General features: G+C 38.1%; 2 protein-coding genes across 6 annotated transcripts; one reads left to right on the forward strand and one right to left on the reverse strand.

The window, feature by feature from the left end:
• The first annotated feature begins 76 nt into the window (after positions 1 to 76).
• On the forward strand, positions 77 to 7,324 carry LOC111794394. 5 transcript variants are annotated; one of them, XM_023676371.1, is made up of 11 exons: positions 84 to 524; positions 903 to 3,641; positions 3,726 to 3,842; positions 3,912 to 4,013; positions 4,568 to 4,812; positions 5,131 to 5,217; positions 5,328 to 5,427; positions 5,736 to 5,940; positions 6,010 to 6,145; positions 6,606 to 6,616; positions 6,819 to 7,324. In XM_023676371.1, the coding sequence occupies exons 1-11, from the start codon at positions 435 to 437 to the stop codon at positions 6,860 to 6,862; spliced, it is 3,876 nt and encodes a 1,291-aa protein (XP_023532139.1). In that variant the 5' UTR covers positions 84 to 434; the 3' UTR covers positions 6,863 to 7,324. The 5 variants fall into 5 exon arrangements, with proteins under 5 accessions (XP_023532140.1, XP_023532139.1, XP_023532135.1 ...); XM_023676367.1 differs by having other exon boundaries at positions 86 to 524; positions 6,606 to 6,648; XM_023676370.1 differs by having other exon boundaries at positions 88 to 524; positions 903 to 3,540; positions 3,925 to 4,013; positions 6,606 to 6,648.
• Positions 7,325 to 7,703: 379 nt separating this feature from the next.
• Positions 7,704 to 11,588, reverse strand: LOC111794420 (asparagine synthetase [glutamine-hydrolyzing] 1-like). The gene is made up of 13 exons (XM_023676427.1): positions 11,393 to 11,588; positions 10,587 to 10,725; positions 10,393 to 10,488; positions 10,122 to 10,263; positions 9,836 to 10,026; positions 9,577 to 9,738; positions 9,406 to 9,486; positions 9,095 to 9,316; positions 8,866 to 9,000; positions 8,715 to 8,795; positions 8,539 to 8,625; positions 8,297 to 8,404; positions 7,704 to 8,216 (listed from the first exon to the last, which is right to left on the reverse strand). Exons 1-13 carry the CDS (start codon positions 11,470 to 11,472, stop codon positions 7,977 to 7,979), a joined length of 1,764 nt encoding a protein of 587 aa, XP_023532195.1. The 5' UTR covers positions 11,473 to 11,588; the 3' UTR covers positions 7,704 to 7,976.
• Positions 11,589 to 12,489: the final 901 nt, after the last annotated feature.

Genomic DNA, 12,489 nt, shown 5'->3' on the forward strand with positions numbered 1-12,489 from the left:
CGAATTCATTTTTATTCCAGCTTTTAATTTTTTACAACTGCATGGGATTGCGAGAGACGATGACAGAATACGCCCAAAATATTTTAAACAAAACGTATTCACCCGCCACGTAATGGGGAGGTGGAATATTAATGCCGTGGACCAATAGAGTTTAAGATTGGAATTAATTACTGTGAGCACGGCCGTATGGGATCCTTGGAGTCTCCATCCTTGCTACCTTGGTGGCAAAGTATCAGAGGGAGTGGGAAGGGAACAGTTCATCGCTTTGTATAACTGAAAGGGTCTCTCAATTTCTTCTTCTTTTTTCTTTCCATTATGATTTTTCTCTCTGTTTTTCCGTTCGATTCTGTTTTAATCTCGTAGTTTCAGCGATTTTCCGCTAGGGGAATTCTTACTGCGAATTCGTTCTTCGTTTTTTTGTTTTTTCCGTTTCAATGGCGGTCGGGGACCTTCAGGTACAGGGCACTGGGAAGAAGAGGAAGCGCGGAATTGAGAGAAGGCTTCTCGTTGATGAAAATGTAGAGGTAATGTAACTCCGTTTCATCCTTTTATTNTTTTTGTTCTTTTTGCAATTCATTGTAGGATATTCCCCTTTTTATAATTCATCTCGTCAATAAAATGTTACTGTTTTCTATATAAAAATAATAATAATTTTGTTTGTTCATTTTGGGGTTTGGAGAACTTCTGAGGTTAATGAGGATTCTTTTTTGGGTAAGATTGTCCATTTTTGCCTGTTATGAGTACACTTTTGTGAAATAGTATCTGTGGAAAGGGGTTAGGGGTCTCTCTCTAGGTTTATTATGTATGTACGTGGCGGTGGGTCGTTGCTCTAATGTTAGCGTGATTATGATCGAGCACTCATTGTTTTTGACTTTTTACATTATGAATGTCAAACACGGCAGGTGAGGAGTTTAGAAGACGGATTTCTTGGTTCTTGGCATGGTGGGACTGTTATTGCATGTAACAGTGGAGTTCGTCACGTCAAGTACCATCATCTTCTTCTTAATGATGGTTCTGGTTTCCTTGTTGATGTTGTTTCGGTCTCTGCCAGTTTAGATGGTGTTAGTTCCTTGATTGGGAAGTCGAATGTTCGAGGATATATAAGGCCAATACCACCTACGGTTGACTTTGGAAAGTGGCCTTTGCCTTATGGACTGTGTGTTGATGTGTATTATCAGGATGCATGGTGGGAAGGTGTTGTATTTGATCACGAAGATGGTTCTGTGGAGAGAAGGATTTTCTTTCCGGATTTGGGTGATGAGTTGTTGGTTGGAATTGAAACATTGCGTATTACCCAGGAATGGGACGAGGCTACTGGAGATTGGAAGATACGTGGGACCTGGTCGTTTCTGGAGTTAATCGATCGATGTGAAAAAGAATCTTATCTTCCTGTTTCTTTGAAGCAGATATGGTATGAAGTACGGGCGAAAGTTGGTTTCATGAAGATTGGAGAGTGGACTTCTCCTATGAATGATTTATGGAAGGAGTTGGTGATGGAGGTCATTGATGAAAATTTAGATGTTACTCTAAAGGAAATGCTTCGGCTTTTAGAAATTTCCTACAGTTTAGGAAGTGAACTAGGTAAAACTGATGTTTGTATCAACAAGAATCCATTGACCGATTTAGTTGGCTTTGATGCAACTGCAATAACAGGAGAATTTGTAAGAAATGATATGGTGATTAGGAATGATTTCAATCAGGAAAATGCATTTGATGACCGTGGTTTGGTAATGGTAGAAGTGCACGACCACGATGGCTTGAATGCTTTACTGGATTCTAGTCCAAATTCTACTACTAATATTCATCTAGCTCAAGAAGAATCTAAACTGGATTATAAGTCCAAAATGAAAACTTCGAATGATTTAGGTTTTTCCTGCCATGATGAAGCGTTGTCCATGCTGCCTAGAACATCACCATCCATAGCTTCTGATGCTGATGGACTTTTCAGTGCTGGTGCCATTAACCATCAACGACTTCCAATTGTCCTGTATCAAAATGTTAATAAACAGCTGAAATGCTCAGGACATGGAAACCCCCTCAAGTGGGAACCTCTTAATGCTACAATCCTTCCTGATGCTGCATTATACCCTGATGCTGTTTCTGAATATTCACTTTTGAATAGAGAAAAACCTACACAAGCCTTGCTCGAAAATGCAAGGAAACATCTTTTATATCTTGGCTGGAAAATTGAATGTAGGACAGATAAGCCTATTTTTAGATATACCTCCCCCAATGGCAAGTGTTTCTATTCGCTTCGCCAGGTGTGCAAGCTCTTGGAAGAAACCTCCGCTCAGATCCCTCCATCTATTTCCAAAGATGAAATGAGAATTATGCATGACTCATGTCATGTGAGACTCTCATCTAGGGTCCTTGAACAAAGAGAAAGGAGTTCAAGTCCCAACAATTGCTTTGAGACAACTCTTGATGGTTCTGATATCGTTTTAGGAAAACCTGAACTTTTGCATAGAGCTGTTGTGGACTACTATAATTTGAGTCGATTAGGCAGAAATGGCAGAAATGGAAGGAAGAAAATGTTTGAAATGCAATCAAAGACAAGAATGCACCTATTATCTTTGGGATGGCGTTTTCTTGTCAACAATAAAGGTAAAGGAAACAGGCAAAGATGGTACTACACTTCACCTCTAGGCAGATCTTGTGCGTCACTTTCAGCAGCCTGCAAAATCTGTTTAGATGAAGAAGGCATCTACAGTAATACCAAGTTTGTTGGTAGTCCTTTGAGAAATGTATTCATAATACAGAAGGCTGAGGGCCAATTAGTTAGGAAGGAATTTTACTCTCCAGCAAGTAAGATGGATGTACAGGAATGCTCAAAGCCTTCAAGTCCAATCAGAACATTTTCTGGAGAGTCTCCTAGAACATCTCCATCCAAAGATCTTGTGAAGTTTAGTCATGATAAATTTCGAAGTACTAGAAAACTCAGGAGCATGGCTAATTTATTTGATTTTTCAGCTAACTTACTCCAAAGCCGTCATAAATTGGATGGTAAAGCCTATGAATCAGGCATCCAAACCCTATGCAAAAAGTATGTGAGGCGGCGCATAAGGAGTCCTGGAGCAGTTAAACAAAACTTAAGCAGAGCAAGTGCATCTGCGGGTATCAATAAATTTTCAGATGACATGGAACATAGTAGGTCAATGCGTGTGTCACGCTCAAGCAAAAGAGCGCTTGAGGTGGTCACTCCATGTGCTTCACACCACAACCCTAGAACTGTACTCTCCTGGTTGATAGACAACAATATGGTCTTGCCAAGGACAAAGGTTTATTACTGTAAAGGTAAGGATCGTCAACCAATGGCTGAAGGAAGGATATCTCGTGGTGGAATCAAATGTTGCTGCTGTCGAAAGGTATTTACTATCAATGGTTTTGGAATCCACGCTGGCAGCACTTCATCCCGGTCAGCTGCAAATATACTGTTCGAAGATGGAAAATCTTTGTTAGAATGCCAGAAACTGTGCAATAAAAAGATCAGGGACTTTCAAAGAGAAACATTTGATTGTGGGAGAGATGGTTTTTCTAAAGGTGAGAATGACTATATCTGTTCAATTTGTCAATTTGGAGGCACATTAATTTTATGTGATCAGTGTCCATCTTCATTCCACCAAAGCTGCCTTGGTTTGAAGGTAGATATTCTCTTCTTAGTTTCTTGGTTCAATATATTAGGAATTTGAGATTAGTTGACTGTTGACTATTTTAGGATGTTCCAGAAGGTGATTGGTTTTGTCCATCGTGTTGCTGTGGTATTTGTGGCGAGAATGAATTATATGGACACAACAATGTTGTTGACAACCCTTTCCTCACTTGTTGTCAGTGTGAACGTAAATGTTGGTACTTCATCCAAAAAGTCTTTCACAACCTAAGAACATGCATATTGTCTTTTAATGTTTGGATAGTTTCTTTGTGCAGATCATGTTGAATGCTTAGGAATCAAGGGGACTCAAAACTTTGGAAGCTATTCTAAAACTTATTGGTTTTGTAACAAACATTGTAAAGAGGTAGTTCCCATCCCTTCTTCATTTCTTTAGAAAGTTGGACCATCGCGAGTTTACTACTCCATAGTTAACTGAGAAGTCATTGATGTTTATGATGTCACGAAAATATTTAAGGGCTGGCTGGATATTGTGTTAAATCTTCTAAACATGGTCAAAATGATGGAAAGAGCCATTTGATATAAGACAACAGATTAATGAAGTGTTGGATAGCATGAGTAAATGGATAGATATCCAATTTTCTTACTAAATGAATATTCTATTGACTTCAGTAATTAAGGTTATAGGAGGAACTAGGTTCTGAGAAGTAACAATGGATGGCTTCTTTCAACTGAATTCAGTAGGAAACTCAGATGATTTGAGTGTATGGAATTTATTGTTCTTCCTACACTTCACCTGCATAATTTGCCTCCTTAGAGAATCAGTTTCCTGAGAAAGTTAAGATATCGAGATGCTATTTAAAATACCGCTGCTGGGGAGCAATTATTTCTATGTTTTAATTGTAAATTACGTTATGAAAATCATATGTTATATACTTAGTCGTTATTTTCTGTGTCTAGATACATTTGGGCCTCCAAAAGCTTTTAGGAAAATCGATCCCAGTTGGTGGTGACAATCTAACCTGGTCACTACTGAAGGCCACAAATTCTGATACTCATCATTTCAATCCTCCTCATCCCGAGACCGTAACAGAAAATCAGAGCAAGCTTAATGTTGCTCTCTCCGTGATGCATGAATGTTTTGAACCTGTTAGGGACCATCATACGAGAAGAGACATTGTAGAGGATGTCATTTTTAGCAGAAGGTGAGACTTCTAGAAATTTCATTTATTTTACTGTCATTTTTACTTGCAACTTGAACTCTGAAATTGGCAACCTCTTTTAGGTCTTATTTTCGTTATTATTTTTTTTCTTGTTAAAAGATATACAAGAAAATGTAGATAGGATATCTGTGCTGGTTCTATATGATTTTAAGTTTGAGAAGTTTAAAATTGGAATGAAAATTTTCAGGATGAAGGCAGGTGTTGGTGCTAAGAAGAGTACAGGACAATTGTGGTGTTGGTGCTAAGTAGATAGGATATCTTTGCAATGTCCTCCTGATTTTGTTGTCTATGACTTGGCAGGTCAGAGCTTAAGCGGTTGAACTTTCAAGGTTTCTATACTGTGCTCTTAGAAAGAAATGATGAATTAGTCAGTGTTGCTGCTGTAAGGTAAGCACGTTTATCTCAGTCAATGGTTAGAACCTAGAATTTAAACATTCCTTTGAGATTCCTTTCACTTTAATCTCTATTGCTCCTCTGATGTTGGGGTACTACTCTAGGGTCTATGGAGAGAGAGTGGCAGAAGTTCCACTTGTTGGCACACGTTTTCAGTATCGTCGTCTCGGCATGTGTCGTATTTTGATGAATGAGCTTGAAGAGGTAGTTATACGGTCTTTACACTAATATGTTTGACTTCATTTCCTTTATATTTTTGTTCTCTTTCCTTGTTTCCTTTATTTCCTTTATATTTCTTTTCCAAATGTCTGGAGGATAGATATGACTTTATTGTTGTCAAATGGCCTTGTAATTACTGCCATTTTTATTTTTTTTTTATAATTTATAGAGGCATGACACCACCAAGTTGATGTTCATGTGCTTCTTGGGCTTGGAATTTATTGTACATCTCACGTGTCGACGTGTATCTCGGAATTTATTGTACATCTCATGTGTTTGACGTGTATTTTCAGAGGCTGAGAGAACTGGGAGTTCAGAGGCTGGTCTTGCCAGCTGTTTCTAGTGTGCTCAATGCATGGACTTCGTCATTTGGATTTTCAAAGATGAATGATTCCGAGAGATTAGAGTTTCTCAATTTTACTTTCCTGGATTTCCAGGAAACTACAATGTGTCAGAAATTCTTGCTCAAGGATACAGTTGTGCCTAGCTCATTAGCAGGTAATTATCACTGGCTTATTATGAGTAAAGTGTAATTAAAAAACATAATTGATCATCACATTTTGGCAGGGAAGTTTGAACTTCACGATGATGGCAACAAAAACAGCAATAGTTCTGATAATATTTGTGGATCAAGTGCTATAACCGAACTTCATCCAGCAGCACAAGCTGAGGAGAGCAGTATCTTGAGTCAAGGACAACAGGGGTATGACTTCCCATCTCAAACTAATTTTACAAAAATAATGATCGATTGATTAAATGCACTCAAAAAACCATTTGACACTTAAGGGAGTGGTTAGCTAGCCCGATTCAAAAGAGTTTTCAATGGAAGATGAAATTTAACTGCATCTACCATTAGTTATTTCAGATCTTGAGCTCTGTGATCCGTTCTTCAATTTGATCTTTTATGAGGACAATCATGGAACGTATATGTAATTTGATGTGATTGGTTGAGAATTAGTGATGTTTGATAAATAGATTGGATATCCAGAGATAAGGCATGAGTTTCTAGCATAGTTTGATAAACGGCTAGATTTCTTGAGAGAACCGCATAGTGGTGTGTTGAATTTGCTTGGGCTACATTTTCTGTTTCGAACTTGAAAGTGTTTCACACTAGTTTCTTCAAATCTGCTTTTACTCTGATCCTACTTCACATTTTTTTACAGAATATCTGCAGGTAACAACAGTGATAGAGGCCCCAATTCGGAGGTTAATAAGGAAATTTCATCACTCTACCTTAACCAATCCCACCCTCTCCCCTCTTGTCTCATATTTTTTTTGTTGGAGAAACATGTTGATCCAATCCCACCCTCTCCCCTCTTGTCTCATATTTTTTTTGTTGGAGAAACATGTTGATTGACTGTTCTTTCTGTTCTTAGGGGATGTTGAAGAATCATCTTCAAATCAATACAAGCCACATTGAGAAATTTCCCACATGCTTGGCTGGAGGCTACAAACATTGTGAAGGTCTCCAAGAGAGTACTCATGATTATTTGAAGTACTACAGGCGGAGAAGCAAGTTGATCAGTTGTTGATTGTGGCTCAATTGTGCTTTCAGCAAGACGGTGCTCTGAACGACACGACGGTGATTAGAAACGTGCATAACCCGTTTTCTAGAATTAATTAACAACTTGGAATTTTGGCAGGAGTGATTTAGGGTTTAGTTTCTGTTCTCTTGTACAGAATCAGGCTTAGAAAAAGCTTGTTTGAATGGTTAGTTTTCTACGATTGGGTGTTGTAAATATTGATGCCTGGTCTCTGCTTATCAGATTGAACCTTCCTTTTTGTCCACAATAATAGGTTGGGGCTGATATATAAAATGGTGTAAGCCATGTGGAGAAACAGATATTTTGAAGTGAAAACCAAGAATCAAATTTTGTTTGTATCTCATCTGTATGAACAAGTTGAAGCGACCCAAAAATTTGGTGTCCATGAACAAGTTCTCTTGTAGGGTTCATTGGAACCGGTTATTTGATGCATCCTAAACATGTGTCCCATGCTTAATCTCTCTCTTTACAATCCAACAAGTTTGATTAAGATTATTATTTATTAGTTCCTCAATAGATAAAATGTTTCAAATTAATAAAACCGCATTGTAATTATGTTCAATCAAAGAAGAATGCTCAGATGTTTAAATTTTCATACCCCAAACTAGCTACTAGGTACCACATGCTAACTAGTTATCTATCCGATACCTATCTATATTGCTAATTTGTGAGAACTAGCTTAAGCCAAAATAGAAATGAACTAGAATTTGAGCTGGCTTGATTCTAATTTGCAATTTTGGTAATCACATCATATAATTAAAATGTACATCCATACATGTTCTTAAAAGGAAGGACATTACATAAATCCGAAGAGTCTAGCACAAATACAATATTGATAGAAAGTTTCCTTAGAAGGTCCCTTAGTAACAACACCCTTGCTCAACACCCTCACACTACGTCGCTCCCGTGTTATTTTATACATTTAACGTATGTAATTTGGAGGACATGGTTTAGCATCATCAAGCTGGGGGAGCCTACTTTATTACTATTCTAGCTAAGGATTTCTACTCCTGGTGCACTGACCTCCATTCTTGGAATTGTATTCACCATCGGCGGCGGGACAACGCTTTTGACGCCTGTTGCCTCATCTCCGTAAGCTGAAACATGAACTCCAAGTGCAGCTCTACCTGAAGGATCAAGATTTTTAGACCAAGCAGCGTCCCACTCAACAGCCTTTGCTGTGCTGCAAGCGATGCTTGGTCCTCCCGGGATGGTCAGCTGAGCCGCGTTCTGCAAAAAGCCATACGAAGTGCAAAGGTTAATGAAATTCACTCACATGGGTAACACTGTCGTTGATGGATGTAAATTACCTGTGGAAAGAACCTCTCAAATATGGTTCTGTAGTAGTATGCTTCTTTTGATGTTGGAGTGTTTTGGGGGAAAATGTGTCCGGCGTTCAGCATCATCCTATCGGTCACCTGAAAAAGTGTGTATTGAGCTTTTATCTTATCATCAAACATATGAACATTATATCTAAACGATTAAGGCTTGTTTGAAATGGCATTCTAAGTACTTCAAATAGGGAAAAGAAGGGAAGGGGTTAGCTGATTACATGTTGAGCAGCATGGGCTTTAAGGCCATCGATCCAACTATATCCAACACCATCACTGAATTGTTCCTTCTGCCTGTACAGAACATTCTGCAGGCAGGAAAAAAAGGGTTACATTCTTATTCAAGTTATGGGATGGGATTTTCTTTCAAAGTTGGGGTAAGATTCCCAAGGCAGACCTTAGGGAGATAAGGCTGCTGTTCATCATCGAAAGCTCTCCTGAGAACCCATTTTTCAATTCGACCTTGTTCACGTTTAATCTGAAATAGATTAAAATATTAGATGAGAAACGAAAGGGCTATAAAGCTAAGAAAGATTTAATTTCCCTACCATTTTCCATTCTGGATCAATGGCCATTGCAGTATCAATAAATTCTTTGTCTAGAAATGGAACTCGAACTTCCAAACCCCACGCTGAAGTTGCTTTGTTTGCTCTTAAGCAATCATACAAATGAAGTGCCTTTATCTGTAAGCAAGAACAAAAGCTCTCTGTAATAATGCAATTCCCCTCAACCCCTTAAAAAAAAACATCCAGCGGTGCCCTTCATAAAATTATATACCTTGCGACAACTTTCACGGTGAAACTCTTCCTTATTGGGAGCTTTGTGGAAGTACAGATATCCGCCAAAGATCTCATCAGCGCCTTCACCAGAAATCACCATCTTTACTCCTAGAGCCTTAATCTTTCGTGCCATAAGAAACATAGGTGTGCTTGCCCTGATTGTAGTAACATCATATGTTTCTATATGGTAGATAACATCTTCAATGGCATCAATCCCATCCTATTATAATAGAAGATAAAGATGGTAATACAAGAACAAGAAAAGGGGGGAAATATGTTTGCTTGTAAAGTTCTAGATATGTCTTGTACTTGAACTGTGAAATGGAACTCGTGGTGGACAGTTCCCAAAAAGTCTGCAACTTCTCTAGCAGCCTTCAGATCTGGTGAACCCTGTAGAGCAGAGGATGAATTTTATTCTCTAAAAGAAACGGCTCCCATTATGTATATAATCCATAAGTGTTTCGAGGAATAGAAACCTACCTCAAGACCAACACAGAAGGAATGGAGTTGTGTACCCCAATGCTTGGCAGCTCTTGTGCCAGCCAAGTGACGAGCTGTGATAGAGGCAACCAATGATGAATCTAAGCCACCAGATAGCAGAACTCCAAAAGGGACATCAGTCATTAGCCTTTTAATTACAGCCTGCATAAGTTAACACGCACGCTCATTATCCTAATAGAATTTCAGAATGTGTTAAAACTTAATAAAATATCTTCAAATCCATCCCATTAGTTCATACATTTTCCAATGAGCGTCTCAGAACAAGTGGATCATATGGAGTCGATGGAATAGCCTCGGAGAACCAGGTTGGATTGTACCATCTTTTGAATCCACCTTCCTTGCTAGAGTAGAAGTTACCCGGTGGAAAAGTCTCAAAATGTTCACAATCATCATTCAGACCTTTGAGTTCCGAAGATATCCAAACGGAGCCTGGCCATAATTAAGAGTATTTAAAGAACATGTCAGTGGATGATTAGATCAAAACACAGGGAAGAGCCAACGGGATTTAGAATGATTTCAGTTACCATCAAGTCCCCAGCCAATGTAAAGGGAAGTAATCCCAATCGCATCTCGAGCAACAATGAAGCTGTTGTCACGAGTGTCCAACAGCACGAAAGAAAACATTCCATCAAGCATGTCCACAAAATTCTCTCCATATTCTTCATACTACACAGACACCAACGATAAATATCATAATCCCATCCTCCTTTGCCCATGAACCACAACAAATGGCTAACTCATGGGAGATCAGATTTTTCAAGAAAAAACAATCCCCATAATCATATCTGTTCATACCAAATGTGCGATAACATCACAGTCACTGCCGGTTCGAAATTTGTGGTTGCTCAATTTCTTCCTCAGCTCCTCATGGTTATATATCTCTCCGTTGACCTTATGTCAGGCAAAAACTTTTGCTCATCAGCACGATAAGAGAGAGCGTGTACTCATGCAGGAACCAAGAGCTCAACAAAAAAGGTAAGGGAGTGTACCGTGACGACAATGGACTTATCTTCATTAAAGAGAGGTTGATCACCGGAAGCAGGATCGATAATGGCTAAACGTTGATGAGTTAAATAAAAATCAGTGTGCTGGTAAAGCCCACTCCAATCTGGGCCACGGTGCTTCAATCTGTCAAACCAACAAGTGATTAATGTCAATTCCATCGCAATTTAATTGATTAACTAGGCTGATTGCTAAACTTTTCGTTTTCTTTTCCCTTTTTAGTTTTCAAATTATCCGACGGCGTCGTTGCAGAGATCATCATATCTAATTCTCATCTTTCTAAAAGCTAAAAGTTAAAACATCAGAATCAGAAGCAGGACAAAATTGTTCAACGAGGCAGACTTTTTTTCTTCCCCGGAAATCACTGCATGACAAGCAATGCCAAATCGCACTTGAAATCACAACGAAATATCAGCAGAGTTCGTTTCGCTTGCTATTTAACAAACACTAGATTTCAAACACGGTTCATTCTTTTTCGGGAAAAAAAAAAATTATTACATTCTTCAACAAACAGGCGCGTAAAAAGAACAACGGATATATCGAACTCTAAACACAACAAGAATGTACAAAAAAGAGTCTCGATATCTGAAAAAATAACCTAAAAACAGACCATAGACGACGAGAAATGGACTTCAAGCAAATAAATTAAAACCTCTTCGTTGTTCTTCATCTCACAAAGTTGAAAAAGTTCCATGAAACTCAAATGCACATATAGTTAGTCATAAGGCAACAACAGGTATACAGATTAAGAACAAAAACGAGAGGAAAAATGCAGAGGAGATTAAGAACTTGCCGCCGAGAGAGTTCAAGAACACGAACACGTTTGGCCTGAGAATCATCGGAGCAACCAAGAACAGCAAGAATTCCACACATAGTGACTGAAAGAAATTTTCAAAGAAGAAGAAGAAGAAGAAGAAGAAGAAAGAAAGAAAAATCCGTTCAGAAAACGGAAAACAAAATAGGAATGAGAGAGATTAACACATAGAACGGTTGGAAAATGTTCAGAAACTCCGCTGCTTAAGCCACGCATTTATAATGCCAGGATTATGTTAATGATGGCGTCATTTTAGTCTATTATCCAGTCCCTATCCTACGTAGCTCCGGGACCACAGCCGTGATACTCTGCTCTGCTGCCACGCGTCGGCATATGTTTCGTCTGTGGAGGTCATTTTTATTGACCCTCTAACCTCCAATTTTCTCGTTTTACCTTTGGGTTACAAACGTCAAACGCTTTGTATAATAAAATATTTTTTTAGTAAATTTCTCAATTTATTTTTTAATTTTGTTTCTTTTTAAGTGTATTTAATGAGCTACAAATAATTAATTTTAATTTTAACTATCATTCCACTTTAATATATTCTTAATAATTCTCTACAAATTTTATTATTATTTTTTTAAAAAATATATATTTAATTTCATAATTATTTTATTTATTTATTATCCAACAATATTTCCAAATAATTTTTAACTATATGGACAGTAATTTTTCAAAGTATGAGTTACAAAATTTAATTAAATATTTGAAATAACACGACCCTCCAGTATGATATTGTCCATTTTGAGGTTTGACTCTTAGTCATTTTGATACGCCTCACCTTAATCGAAGCTCGACTCCTTTGGAGTCTTAGTAAGGAGTCTTAGTCATTTTTTACTGCCTTTGAGGAGACTTGACTCCTTCTCTTTTCGAGTCCTTTGTTCGATAGCACGACTACGACTCTCCACAATTGTATGATATTATTCACTTTGACCATAAGCTCTCATGGCTTTGCTTTGGACTTCCCCAAAAGGCCTCAAGTCAACGGAGAGAGTATTCTTTGATTATAAACTCATGATCATTTCCTAAATTAACTGACGTGGGACTTTCATCATCCAACTTTTTAAAAAATTAAT

The sequence above is a fragment of the Cucurbita pepo genome, chromosome LG05, assembly GCF_002806865.2.
Source record: "Cucurbita pepo subsp. pepo cultivar mu-cu-16 chromosome LG05, ASM280686v2, whole genome shotgun sequence".
Classification (NCBI taxonomy): Eukaryota; Viridiplantae; Streptophyta; class Magnoliopsida; order Cucurbitales; family Cucurbitaceae; genus Cucurbita; species Cucurbita pepo.

What these genes read in the sequence shown, in the direction of transcription:
- LOC111794394 (XM_023676367.1), top strand. Translation starts at nt 435, where the DNA reads ATGGCGGTCGGGGACCTTCAGGTACAGGGCACTGGGAAGAAGAGGAAG. An exon ending in AAAGCTGCCTTGGTTTGAAG is followed by an intron (nt 3,642 to 3,725) that starts GTAGATATTCTC and finishes AGGATGTTCCAG; the next exon opens with AAGGTGATTGGTTTTGTCCA. An exon ending in TGATGAATGAGCTTGAAGAG is followed by an intron (nt 5,428 to 5,735) that starts GTAGTTATACGG and finishes GTGTATTTTCAG; the next exon opens with AGGCTGAGAGAACTGGGAGT.
- LOC111794420 (XM_023676427.1), bottom strand. Translation starts at nt 11,472, where the DNA reads ATGTGTGGAATTCTTGCTGTTCTTGGTTGCTCCGATGATTCTCAGGCC. An exon ending in GTGATGTTATCGCACATTTG is followed by an intron (nt 10,264 to 10,392) that starts GTATGAACAGAT and finishes GTGTCTGTGTAG; the next exon opens with TATGAAGAATATGGAGAGAA. An exon ending in AGCAGCCTTATCTCCCTAAG is followed by an intron (nt 8,626 to 8,714) that starts GTCTGCCTTGGG and finishes TCCTGCCTGCAG; the next exon opens with AATGTTCTGTACAGGCAGAA.